The sequence below is a fragment of the Branchiostoma lanceolatum genome, chromosome 12, assembly GCF_035083965.1.
Source record: "Branchiostoma lanceolatum isolate klBraLanc5 chromosome 12, klBraLanc5.hap2, whole genome shotgun sequence".
Classification (NCBI taxonomy): domain Eukaryota; kingdom Metazoa; phylum Chordata; class Leptocardii; order Amphioxiformes; family Branchiostomatidae; genus Branchiostoma; species Branchiostoma lanceolatum.
The window spans coordinates 16271914-16285771 of record NC_089733.1 but is presented as its reverse complement, the minus strand read 5'-3'; the positions used below and the strand labels follow the sequence as shown (position 1 = coordinate 16285771).

Below are 13858 nucleotides of genomic sequence, written 5' to 3'. Positions count from 1 at the left end.
TGAAAGAAAGTTAACTTTTCAACAGCCAAAATTATTCAAATCGAATGATTTCTTCATAAGATAAATACATGTAGTACTTAGAATATCAATGGGGCTAACTGTAACAGGGCACTAAAATTAATGTATGACTGTGCAGATGTCAATTTCGCCCTTACCTGCATATTCTGGCCTCTTCTTGGCATCGTGACATAACCAATCACCCATTGGTTGCCCTGGTCAGCTGTCCTCCTCCAAATGGCCCCACCTAAGCACATATGCAGAACGTACACGTTTAAGGTTGTGTTTGCATATTTAAGGTTGATATCTCGTATTTAGGTTCATATGGTTATAGCCAAAATTAAAGAGATATCTTATGCAATGGCCGTTACTCTGATGCAATGTTGTCAAAGAGAACAAAAGAAACTCTGCAGTAATGATAGGTTTGAATACTGTAAATGCAGAAATGTTTGCGGCGGTTTCATGATCACGGTTTTGCAGTGAACTCTTTACCACCAACTTAAAAGCCATTCCATTGCGTGACTGTAGCGCAACTACTATTTCAAAAGTGAGCTCAAAACCACCGCAAACACTCCATTTTCTCCCTACCACGAAATTAAATCCCGAGAACATTTCTGCATTTACAGTAGCAGGCTGATTACTGTATGATCTTGATCTTGACCTAGATGGGATACTAAGCAACATTCCTGTGTTGGAATAAAGCACTTAGGGAGGAGTGCAATGCGTCGTTATTGCTCCCTCAGGTGCCAGAACACAGTTTCCATAAACCTGGCAGGTTCAGTGATGTCTGTGATGTCCTGTGGAAGTGAGTTCCAATCTCTCAGTGTCTGAGGGAAGTAGGAGTATCTATAGCAGTCTTTATGAAACGGTTAGAGCTTGTAAGAATTAGCGCATTTTGTTCTGACTCCTCACCTAGAGTACTGCTTCCATCATCCCTTGCGTAGACGTTCAGTGTGCCGATGCTGGAGCCGTACATGTGGTAGTAGAACTGCAAGCAGCTGGTGGAGTCTCCAGGAAGCGGCGCGCTGATGAGACGAGCGATATCGCCCGGCTGCTGGGGGGCAGACGTCTCGATGTACATGTACTTCCCTGTAAGGATAATTATGTCTATTTAGCCACAATAAAACCAGGAGCCCTGGGTGTTTCTTTAACAGATTGAGATAATCCTAAACCCAAGGATGAATTTGACCGTTATTTGCGTTTTACTGATGGGGTGGCAGACACCCAGGCACCTTTGACCCTGTTCTGGAGTCACATGCCTGTGAGGTCATGTAACTGAATTAATTGGGTCATTCTGATGAAGGCCATTGGTATACATGTAGCATACATGCAGTACTGGTTTCCTTGTGGAAGATCAAAAGTCTACATTTTTAACCTGCCATTCAATGTGCACAGGTTAAGATATGTGATGCCCTATACCTGCAGCAGTTCCAGTGGAATGGTCCGTGGTTGGTCCAGTGTTGGAAGAACCAGTTGCTCCACTGTCTTGTGTCCAGTCAAAGTTGTCTGTCGTATCTTGTGTAAAACCACAGATGTCTGGGAGCTCAAAGTCACACGGCTGGGTTAAGGCTATAGAAAGGGGGAAATTTGAAATGAAAGGAACTTAATGCAAGGCAGTTAAAAGCAACTTTCTAAATGGCATAAAATGCAAACTTATCCAAACAAGAGCTTTAAGAACAAACAAAGTTAAAAGCAAACAGAGGTAGTTTCTTACCGGGCGCAGAACAGGCACCATCAGTCACTCTGATGTCATCCAAAGCGATGTCACCTCGGTAACTTGTACCTCGGCGTGCCTCAAATGCAATCTTTTAGGACAGTCAGAAACAAAACAGCCATGTTGGTACTAATACAAGGCTGTATATATTCCACATAAGTATGTATAGATCACTTGAATTATATGATTGTCTGGAAACTTGACAAATCTTTTGAAGGGTGAGTAAAATTATACAACTTTGGTAGTAAAATTCCTTATGAAACGGTAGAGCGTATCTATGTTCTATTACAAAAGGTTACAGGAATGCTCAGAACAGCTTCAATAATAGCTACACAAAATATATCATGTCAATTGAATATATTCTTTTACAAGACATCAAAAATATATTTTTATAACATATTCTGCCAGATCAAATAATGTGTCTCCAATGAGACCTCCAATGCACCTTCCTCCAGTGTAATGCACTCCTGTACATTTGTATATCTTAACTACATGATTGTATGCTGGCCTGATCTCCCAAACACACTGTTTTTCAAAGTGGCTGATTTATGTAACCTGGCAGATAAATATAACAATTCAAACTCTACAACTGAATAGAATTCAGATTTACTACCAGATGTTTGAGTGACATCCAGCACTCTTCTTCAATGTCACTAGAAAGAACTGGCAGAACTAATCAATATAAGTTGATTGACGAATGTTGATAAAAGTTTCATACCTGGTACTGAGTAGTCAAACCATCCACAGAAACATCAGCCAAGTGCCACGAGTCTCCCTGCGTACCCTGCTGGGTCCAGATTGGAGACGAGAAGCCCTGATTGGTGTACATCCTAACGTTCAGAACGTCCACGTGTGCACCGTACATGTGGTACCAGAACTGCAGACACTTGTCCTGGCTGGCTGGGATGTTTGCGCTCAGGAGGACAGCGGTGTCGTTGGCGACCTGAGGTGACGATGTCTCGATGTAGATGTACCAGCCTTGGTCTTTGTAAAAAAGGAACGGGAAGAAAGTTTACCTTTAGCCTGCTAAGGTAGCCATATGGCATCAAATTTGTACTGTTTATAGGGTTAAGCAGCAGGGAGAGGGTTAGATGAGATTCAATTTGGTGGCATTAGCTTTGAAGACATTTAAGAGCTGGAATCTCATCAAAATTCTAGCGCCTTGAAGTTCACAGCTTACCCAGAGTACAATCTAACTGTGCTTGTATCGTATTTCATGACATGTGTGAAATGAAATCAATGAAAAATCACTAGTGACAACCAAGGATGATTATGCATTAACAGCATAGAAGTACATCTGTTCTTAAGGATGTGGTCTTTGATGGTGCTGTCTAATGTGTTTTTCTACAATCTGATAATGTATAATAAAAGTTGTGCTTCTAGATTTATTTTGTATCATTAGAAACCAACAGAACGATAAAGAGTTACATTTTTGCTTACAAGACCATTCTGTGTCACAAAGTCCAAGAGAAAAGGAACAGTATGGCTTGCATTAATGATATACAATCGTAGGGTGGTTAAATGTTGCACCTGTTCCGACAGTGTGGTCTACGGTGGGGCCAGTCTGTGAGGAGCCAGTGGGGCCCTGGGCCCGGGTCCAGTCAAACTCATCGCCTGTGTACTGGGTCCAGCTGCACAGATCCACTTGGAAGTTACAGTCATACTGAGATTGTACTGGAACCAATAAAACACAACAATTACTACCATTACATTACATTGCGTGGACCACAGCTTAACACCATGTCTAAGGACTGCAACCCTTCTAGTAGTGTGCAGAGGTTTGTTAATTCATTTAGACCCTTGTAGTGCACATAGATGTATGTGTGGCACAGTGGCAGAGCATCCGGCTATGAACCAATAAGACCCAGGTTTAATCCCCAGTGGGATACCCAGACATGTCCGGACATGCACCCTTGGGAAAGGCACTTAACACGTATTTCCCATATCCTAAGCCCAGCAATAGGGTTTGGGTTGGCGTTAGGAAGGGCATCCAGCCGTAAAAACTCTTGCTACAAAAAAGACTTGCACTTGATGAAGAGTTCTGGGGCTCCCCCATCCATGTGTAAGCACGTCTAACCCCCAGATGATGGGGAACAAAAGACGTAAAACTGGATAGAGAGAGAGAGAGAGAGATAGGGCACCAAGTTTCATTGCTGTTTCAGCTGCAGGGTAGATTTTTACAGGGAGGGGTTACCAGCCCTTCCCCTTTAACGTGCTTAAGGCACCTCCTCGATAACAGGACCCCCATTCATGTCCCTTCCGAATGATGGGTGGAGCCCCAACCTAGATGCTCTTCCTAGGATTCAACTGGGGTGGGGTCTCCCGGTTACCAACTACAATGTTATTGGAATCAGGGGCTCAACTGTGAGAATGCTACCAGTTGAGCTACAGGGACATCCCCTTGGTCCAGAAAAAGGGTAGCTAACCACTGGACTACTTACCGAAAGATGATGTTGGGAAATGTGGAATCGTTGTCGGCATCATGGTTGTCAGTACTGATGATCCAGGAACTGCAGCCACAGGACTCACTGTGCGGGCAAGAAGAAAACATGGCAGATCAGAACTCACCACACTTTTAAAACTTTTTCGCCATCAATTTCTTTCAGCAAAAACACATACTAGAAGAAATGAGAGACTATTTGCAAAATACACCACACTTTTAAAACTTTTTCACTATCAATTTCTTTCAGCAAAAACACATACTAGAAGAAATGAGAGACTATTTGCAAAATATAGTCATCACACTTTTGTTACGTCATGGTAATGGTAATTTTAATCCCACGGCGACCATGCTGGTGGATAATTCGATTAAGCAATCATATAGCATCTTCATGTATTCTACAGACGTAAACGGTAATCCAACAAGGCGCAGATGACGTCAAATGAAAAGCCTGTAAATACAGGTAAAGTAACCTGAAAGGTGAGTATATACCTGAGCAGTTTGATCTTGTGAAGTAGATATCGTCAATGGCAATGTCTCCCAGGTGATCAGTTCCTGTTACTGCTTCAAAAATCACCTGAAACAATTCAAAATGTCTTTCAACACTTGAAGGCCAATCAATGGCTAAGCAAGGCTAGTTTTTGTGTTAGATTTCTGCAACACATTCACATTCAAATATGGAAAGTCATTAGAAATCTGGGCATTGGGCAAACTTTATGTATAATTTTGCTGTATTCTGCCATTATACATTTAGTCTTAAATTCACACAATGGGTTTCAGAATATAATTCAAATTGTTTAAATGTTCAATTATGTAAGCAGAAGACAGAACAATGTGTTCATGCATAATTTCACATGAATAATTTGGAAAAAAAAGCCTCATTGGTTTGCCCTAAAGCTTTTACCAGGTCCTACGTCTACATCTGGTTGAGTTTTTGGCAATGCATCAGGGGCATAGCAGTTCTTATATCTATTACTTTGCCCTTTTACCAGTTCTCACCTTGTAGTCATGATCATGGGAAACTGGGGCCTGTCCAGCGTACCACTGGTCTCCCTGTGAGCCAGTGAGACTCCACACTTGGGAGTAGGTATTGTCTCTTTGTTTGTGCAGCAACACCTTCAGGGTTCCTGGGGAAGAAAGAAAATATTAATCATAGTATCTTGAAGATTTTGGCATATTTCTTTACAAGAGAGTAGGTGAGTGGCAATGTAAGAACATAATTATATGTCAATTTTTTCTTATCAACATTTATCGCCATGATTCTATCCACAAAGATGTTTGTAATTGACTACTACTGGATACGATTACGATAATCTTAACCTTTAGTACACTGAAATAGCTGTTTGGCACCCCATTCTGTATTGGTTAGAGAGTAAGTCAGCATGCAGGGAGAAGGTTAAATGTCAACTTTGTCAGGGAAAAGATCCTGCAGTCTTTAAGAGTAGGATCTATATTAATTTTTAGATCAGTGACTTGTGCACAACATCAATTAAAGATTGCAGATACATGTACCTTCTAAAATGTCCAATGTCTCAACCAATTTCAAGAATCTATTTTTTAACAACTGTTGATAATCATTAGTATATCTACAGTATGTCTTGTTTGATTTTAAATGTTCTTACTTGACCACAAACATATTACTTTATTAGTCTCAAAGCAGATCTATCGGTGGCAATGACAAGCTAATAAAACTGCTTTGCCCTTTGGATATTGTAGTTGCCACCGATAGATCTTCTTGAAACTATTCAAGGAGATCTCCTTGGACATTACAGAAATGTTAAAATCCTTGTTTTTGAACATACCAATTCCAGTGCCCCTCATGTGGTACCAGAAGTTGATACAAGCGCTGCCTGCAAGGAACGTCTCACTGGTGAGCATGGCTGTCTCGCCCGGCACTCGTGGGTTGGACGTCTCAATGAACATGTATTGGCCTGTAAGGAGAGCAACATAACACATTAATTACAGTCTCATTCCTTGACAAAGACTGGTGCTCTGTGAATAGTTCATATGGATGGTAAACCACTGGTTAACCAAGTTCTTTGTACACAATACACTCCAGTCAGGTATCACGATGATGAGGAATACAACTCAGTCATGTTTGGAACAGCATCTTTCACAGTCTAAAATGTGATCCCACAATCTGTGATCCATCTCACGTTCTAACTGTGATCCCATAGTCTAAATGTAATCCCACTGTCGCCATGTGATCCCACGGTCTAAATGCGATTCGGTGGTCTAAATGTGATCCCACGATCTATACGTAATCCCACAGTCTAAATGTAATCCAATGGTTTATATGTGATCCCACAGTCTAAATGCAATTCCATAGTCTAACTGCCATCTCTCTCACGGTCTGACTGAGATCCCACGGTCTAAATGTGATCCCATAGTCTAAATGTGATCCCACAGTCTGAATGTGATCCCACAGTCTGAATGTGATCCCTCTCACTGTCTAAATGTGATCCCAAGGTCAAAATGTGATTCCATAGTCAAGATGTGATCCCACAGTCTGTGATCCTAGGGTCTAAATGTGATCCCCATGGTCTAAATGTGATCCCAGGTTCTAAATGTGTTCCCACAGTCTAAATGTGATCCCACAGTCTAAATGTTATCCTACAGTCTAACTGTGATCCCTCTCACTGTCTAAATGTGATCCCAAGGTCAAAATGTGATTCATAGTCTAAATGTAATTCCATAGTCTAACTGCGATCCCTCTCACGGTCTGAATGTGATTCCACGGTCTAAATGTGATCCCACAGTCTAAACGTGATTCCACGATCTAAATGTGATCCAACAGTCTAAATATGATCCAAAACAGCGCTGCCTAACCTTGATCTGTGCCTAGGGTGTGATCTACAGTCGGTCCGGTGAACTGGCTCTGTGTGTCACCTCTCCCCCGGAGCCAGTCAAAGTCATCACCAACGTTCAAGTTGCTCCATGTGCACCTACCATCCTCAAAGTCACAGTCACCTGCCATGTGGAAAAAACACAATCAGTTTTGTGGTAAGACCTTAAACCCTTACTTTAACTTTTAAGTTAAACCTTCACTAATACAGCAAAGTTTCATCCATTGGATTCACATGCCTAAAAAGAAACTACTACAAGATTTTGTAACATTTGCGTTCTGTGTCAAAACTAGAGTGGATAAAAAGGTATACATGACTTTTATATAATGATGTTAATATATTGTTGTCTTCAAGCTATAGTTACCAGTCCTGCTATTTGAACAAAACAAGCATTGACTCAATTGGCAGGACTAGAAAACACTCATTAGGCTACTGCAATGTGTTGATAATCCCACTTGATAGTTTTGAACACAATCTGTCAGAGATAGTTGTTCGGGTGTGACAAGCCATATGCAAGAAAGACTGCTGCCACCATGTGCCTGTGAAGCTACATGTAGTGTGTCACCAAAAAATGGCGACATTCTCTCAATTTTTCAACCAAATTAGATCAAATCAAAACAGTAACATTTTGTCTGAATGTGGTAACATTCTGTCTGCAGACACACCTGCATTTGGACAGGCTCCATCTGTGATCTGAACGTCGTCAATAGCAATGTCTCCCGTGAAGCCTGTTCCTCGCTCTCCCTCAAACACAACCTGGGAGAGAATATAGCACAGATATCATAATACGCTATACATTATGCATATTACAACCTGGAACAGATATTACAAAATATATCATCATATGTTATATAATACAACCTAGCATATTCATCCAGTTCATACCCTTCTAGTTTTCCTTGCTGTTTCAGTAGCAGTTTTTTTTTAATTACAGGGAGGGGTTGCTAGTCCTTCCTTTGTCCATTCCAGTAATTTACTTTCTATTGATTTGTAAGTCATTCAATGAAATAATGAGCTTGTTATAAAACATATTGCACTACTTATCGACTCATGATCACCCTTGTATCATCAATAACAAGTACAGTACTTATGCATAGACTCAAGACAAAAGAAGAAGGAACTGTAATGAGAGACCTGGAATGATGACGTCGATGTGACGGTGACTTGACCAGCCAACCAGTGGTCCCCTTGGTCACCTGACTTGGTCCAGAGCGGGTTGCCCTGGACGTTCAGCGACCTCATGTAAACCCTGAGCATGCCGATACTGGTGCCGTACATGTGGTACCAGAACTTCACACATTGGCCGGTCGTGGCAGGGTAGGAGGGCGAGATCAGGCGGGCGATGTCACCCGGCTGGCGGGGAGAGGATGTCTCGATGTACAGGTATTTACCTGTTGGGTAACATTCGTGTTGTCGTTTGTTTGTTTGTATGTAAACAAGTTTTCACAGACCACATCTCTATTATGTACTGGTATATGATTGTGTACAATTATAGAGTATGTGTTGTTTCTCTTTCTCGTGTATTTTTCCTTCAAATTTGCCTTTGAATGTTTGGATGCTATCACTGATACAGTACTTCATAAGCATTCAATGAAGTCATAAAGTCATTAACGTCAGTAATAAGGTAAATTAGCACCCTTCAGCAGATTGAAATATTTGTAAGCTTTATTGTCAGGTTATTTCTTTAAATCTAAAATGCACTGTCCAAAGGTCTTGTGTTTCTAGACAAAAGATCTCTTTTAAACATTCAATCTCAAGATGACAAAATGTCATCGACTCTGAAAATTCCTTCCGTACCCACCTGCATCGGTGCCATAAGTATGGTCAGTTGTCGGCCCAGTGTTGGTGGTTCCTGTGCTGCTGCTCTGCTGAGTCCAGTCAAAGTCATCGTTACCGTCCTGGGTGTACCCACACAGGTTGGGATCCTCAAAGTCACACACATGCTCACCAACATCTGTAAAAAAAAAAACAGAAAAAGGACACATATTTAAATCCAATGAGGGTCTTCATGGAGGGATCCTGGCAATGGTTAACGGTAAATTGAGGAGGACTGGCAATAGTGAACGGTAATTTTACTTGCTACTGCAATGGTTTTGGGAATGATCTAATTTGATTGTTCCATTGTATTCATTAGGTGTCTGTGAATACCAACACAACCAGATGCTCCGTTGTGACTTTTGGGAAATCTGGCATTTGCCTGTGTGATTCAAATGATTTGTCACTAACGCTTAACAATAAATACAGGGTAAGATATAACATACTATGTGACCAATTACGATTCACAAATAATTCACCGGCAATGCTTAATGTTGAATTAAAGCAGGCCTACTACAATGAACGGTGAGTCAAAATAGTTTGCTCCACCATGGAAAAAGTCATGCAGACAATCTATAATTTCAACCAATTGCCATCACACTGTAATCAAGCAAGAAGGGAAAAAATAATGTGCATAAATACTATGTGTACTTACATGTGCAAGCTCCATCTGCAAGCATGATGTCATCTATTGCAATGTCTCCACGGAAACTTGTGCCACGTACACCTTCAAACGTTATCTGGAACATTATAGGACAGTGTAACATTTACCAGAATCAAACAGAGAAATTAGTAGCCCCTCTAGGTTACTCAAAAGCGCATCAAAATCACTTCATATAGACAAGAGCAAATGACAGAGGTGCTAAAATTCATCATATTGTTGTATACCCTGTATAGCTGACCTGTCTAATATGAACATACAACAATAAGACACACTTAATGAATATATACCATTACTGTGCATTAACCTTGTCTTTCCAACTAAGAATTTAAAATTATGGATCCTTTAGACAGTCAGGATAGAATGCAGCAATTTCATTATGATAATGCATTGTCTCTTTTTCTAGAATTAAGTATTTAAGAAAATGGGTACTGACCATGGTGCTGATAGTTGTGTTATAGTAGCATTAAGACATGTATGTTTTCAAAGTGCTTTAAGAGAACAGAAATGTTTTTATGTTTGCATAATATTCAATGTTCTCTAACCTGGAAGTTGCTGTCCTTGACAATGGAGACATGAGCTCTTCTCCACTCGTCGCCCAAAGTGCCAGACCGGGTCCAGATGGGATTTCCCAGCGCGCCTCCGCTCTTCAGGTACAGATTCAGGGTGTTGACGCTGGTTCCGTACATGTGGTAGTAGAAGGTTAGGCACTTGCCCTGGCCAATGGTAGGCGGGTGGTTGGCGCTCTCAACCCGAGCTTTGTCGTCATCTTGCCGAGGGTCGGACGTCTCGATAAACAAGTAGTAACCATCAGCTGGAAAAAGACGTTGCAAGGTTTCTTAATGAAAAATACTCTACAAATGAAGTTCGATCTTGAGTAAAATGATACAGATATAATCCTAAATTCATTTACATTTGCAGTGATTTTATTATGCAGAAGTAGGGAAAAGAATGTGTAATACATGTACATGTAAATCGGTCGGGAAAACAATCAGATCTGAAGAGTAGTCATACAAGGGAGACATACTTCTGATACCATGAATTCAAGGTAGAGTGACCACTACAAAAACCATGAAAACTGACTCTACACAAACTTTCATGATTACGATATTATTGTAACCAACCGTATGATAAAGGCAATTTTAAAAAAAATCTGTACAATGTAAGTCAAAATAATTTTGGCTCCAAACTGCCATAAAAAGGGCATGTTTCATTACTTATCTTGCAGTTCTTTGCAAATCTAGTTTATAATGTTGGAATGTTGAATAGCTTGTTTGGTAGTTAAATTTTTTTGTACTTGAAGGTCATAAATAGCCTACCAAGGTCACAGAACTTCCATTCAGCAGCTACCCCCCAGCCAGAGGAATAGCCCACAAAATTGATGGGCAGCGGATTTGGGTCAATCCATTCCATGAAGGGGTTTTGTTCTCCGTAGCGTCCAACTTGGATTGTTCCATCAGGAAGGTGAGTGATCCAGAATTTTCTGGAAGATAAAGGTAGCACATTTAGGCTATCAATTTTCTACACAGGTAGTGACTTATACCATGTTTAGGCCCAACTGTGTTTTGGAAGGGAAATAAAACATGGAATTCTGCCAGATTGCTAAGAGAAGTTTCTTTTATAATTTAACTTCAACACCAATACTGTAAATGATCCCAAACTACAATAACTCAACTTCCTGACATAACTAGTACTCAATAACAACATATAACATTTCACTCCTACAAATCATGTCACCTACTTACAATTTTCCCAACATAAATTGCATTAAGATGCCAATCTGTTTGTCGGTTGGGTGTCAGAAAGATGACGGCTGAGACACAACGATTTACCAGTTTCAACCTTTTATTCAAAAGTCTTCGTCAACCAGGAATTGCTAGAGATCACTAGGGTCTGAAGAGCTCCAGCCTTGTTGTGACCGACACCCCCAAGAACACGCCAATTTGTTTGTATCATATTTGCTGATGCAGATACTAATTTCTGGAAAATGGCACACAACTCAGTGCATAAGGCATGATTTAAGCATACCTATATTCAGTTGCTGACAATATCCCTGGGGTTGCTGCTGTGTCCTGGTTTGTGCCCTGTTTAGATCTTCTAATGACAGACTGTGTGTTTCCCCATCCTCCGATCACAATCTCATACATGTCGTCCAGGTCTTGGTTCTGGGCAGACAGTGCGATGTGGATGTCATTGTTTCCCATTGCGGAGAAGTAGAATCGCGAGCTCGTCAGCTGCGGAAGGTCCCACACGTACAGGTAACGGTCTGGAGTGGAGCGGCTTTCACAAGCTGGAGAGACAAAAGAATGATAGTTTGGTTTTAGTATTCAAACTTAAACTTTACACAATGTACATAAATTTATAATAATATACAATCTGCCAGCCAACAGTTCACTCTTAGGGCCATTTTGAGTTGATGTAGTGTCGATGGCATATTCTAGAAGTCCTTAAAATTACATAAGACTTTCAGAAATATCAAAATGAAAGCTTGTATTTCAGTCAGTCTGTCAGTCAGTCAGTCAGTCAGTCAGTCAGTCAGTCACTCACTCACTCACTCACTCACTCACTCACTCACTCACTCACTCATCACACTCACCATCTGGTTTTCAAACAATTTTGAAGGGTTAGACATTTATATGCAGTCAACATTCTTTTCATCATGTTAAACACCAAGCAGGAAGCTTACCAACGCCGAGTGTGTGGTCTGAAGCTGGTCCGGTGTCTCCTGTACCGGTGGAGCCGGTCTGCCTGGTCCAGTCAAACTCATCATCAGTTGCCTGCTGGTACTGGCACAAGCCTGCCTCAAACGTACAGTCCCAGGCACCAGGCGCTGGAGAAAAATAAGGTTAATAGGTTTTCATGTGTTTAACCCGGCAAGTTAATGTTGATAGAGGTTAGATACCAGTGTAAGTTTACTGAAGATTCTTTGGTTTGTTACAGACTAGAGAGCTGACATACATCTATCCTGTGCAGCAACTATGGAAGGAACTTGCCACAGAACAAAGAAAACACACTACTGTATCGGCTTTAAATAAATCTAATGGACCTTTGTGAGCATTGGGACTGGTACTGAGTTTAAACTTGTTATATTCTTGTGTATTATGTAACATGTATTGTATCTGTGTATTGTATTGAATCCAAGAAGCCTAAAAAACATTGTATCTACTGAGTGAATGAATAATAATGAAATATTTCATTTTACCATTAATGTCAAGTGAGGTGGGACATGCTAAGGAAAATGTGCCTTGAAATATGAAACTAAACCATGGGGTACAGGTGATGTTTCACATGCAGACGTGGGGTCGTGTGGCGTAACGGCAGGATTTCCGACTCAGAACCAAGGGGTTCCGGGTTCGAATCCCCTGCTGCCACCAATCTTGTGCCCTTGGGAAAAAAGGCACTTAACACGATTTTCCCCACTCCACCCAAGTGTAAAAAACGGGTACATTATGTGTGTGGGTCACGACATCAGCAATAGCTGCCTGTGTCCCACGTGTATTGCACTGTTGCAATTCCAATAAAATCCAAAATCCAAAAAAAAATACACATGCAGACAAACCTTGGGATGGTCCAGGAGTTGTGGTCGTCACAGGTCCAACTGGGTTCTGTGTGGTTGGGCCTTGCGGTCGTGCGTCTGGAGGCATCACTAAAGAAACAAGGATACAGCAAAGAATTACGAGCACATTCAAATCATGACACCTTTCTGCAAAGAAGCATTGATAAGAAATCACTCATCAAATCTCCGAGCTTACTAAGTGCCAGCATCAGAAGTATCCCTGACCAAAAGTTTCTCTTAAAAACACCAATTTTTGCAATGTTTCTTGCTTGTCAGATATTGAGCTAAAGACTGAACCTTTCGTGAAGGATGAGCCTTCCAAAATATAAATCTTTTCAAATGTTACTGCCCTCTGCTATAAATCTGTAAGAAGGAATCTTGTTCCATCTACCTTAACAAAAGTTTTGGTATCAATTAACATACAAAGGCATTTTACATTTTACAGCATTTCAAACATTTCAATAAAGAAGTAGATGATTATCTAAATTGGCCCTGGATAAAACTACTTTTCTTTAGGCTGCCAGCTAAGCAGTTTTTCAAAAACACTAAAAAAATTTTCCCATCTGAAAAATTTTTCATTTGAAAATGTAGAACCACAGTGACTATACATTGTAAGTCAAAAAAGCTAAAACCTACCACCACACGGTCCTGTGCTGAAAGTTATGTCATCAATGGAGATGTCTCCTCGGAAGGAGTTACCACGAACACCCTCAAAAACAACCTAAAAGAACAGAGTGAAGACAGCTTTGGTAACACCAACCAAACATTACTTTAATCTATAGTTGAAAAAAACAACAATCTTTTAATTACTTGGTAATTGATTTTAAGA

The 13858-nt window shown here is 40.7% G+C and overlaps 1 protein-coding gene and 1 long non-coding RNA gene across 2 annotated transcripts in view; both read right to left on the bottom strand.

Moving 5' to 3' along the window:
- LOC136445799 (MAM and LDL-receptor class A domain-containing protein 1-like) overlaps positions 1–13858 on the bottom strand; it is a 67762-nt gene that overhangs the window by 41426 nt on the left and 12478 nt on the right. The window contains exons 22-39 of the mRNA XM_066443939.1: positions 13666–13750; positions 13033–13119; positions 12160–12303; positions 11502–11763; positions 10793–10956; positions 10019–10287; positions 9468–9552; positions 8799–8951; positions 8132–8388; positions 7663–7753; positions 6981–7121; positions 5954–6082; positions 3242–3385; positions 2430–2695; positions 1712–1802; positions 1417–1566; positions 910–1086; positions 156–244 (exon numbers count right to left, since the gene is read on the bottom strand). Of these exons, the coding sequence (XP_066300036.1) occupies positions 156–244; positions 910–1086; positions 1417–1566; positions 1712–1802; positions 2430–2695; positions 3242–3385; positions 5954–6082; positions 6981–7121; positions 7663–7753; positions 8132–8388; positions 8799–8951; positions 9468–9552; positions 10019–10287; positions 10793–10956; positions 11502–11763; positions 12160–12303; positions 13033–13119; positions 13666–13750 (2784 nt within the window). The remainder of the gene's footprint in view (positions 1–155; positions 245–909; positions 1087–1416; positions 1567–1711; positions 1803–2429; positions 2696–3241; positions 3386–5953; positions 6083–6980; positions 7122–7662; positions 7754–8131; positions 8389–8798; positions 8952–9467; positions 9553–10018; positions 10288–10792; positions 10957–11501; positions 11764–12159; positions 12304–13032; positions 13120–13665; positions 13751–13858) is intronic.
- On the bottom strand, positions 4153–5272 carry LOC136446570 (uncharacterized). Its single transcript, XR_010757594.1, has 3 exons — positions 5151–5272; positions 4644–4728; positions 4153–4239 (listed from the first exon to the last, which is right to left on the bottom strand). It is a non-coding gene; the product is annotated as an uncharacterized lncRNA (long non-coding RNA).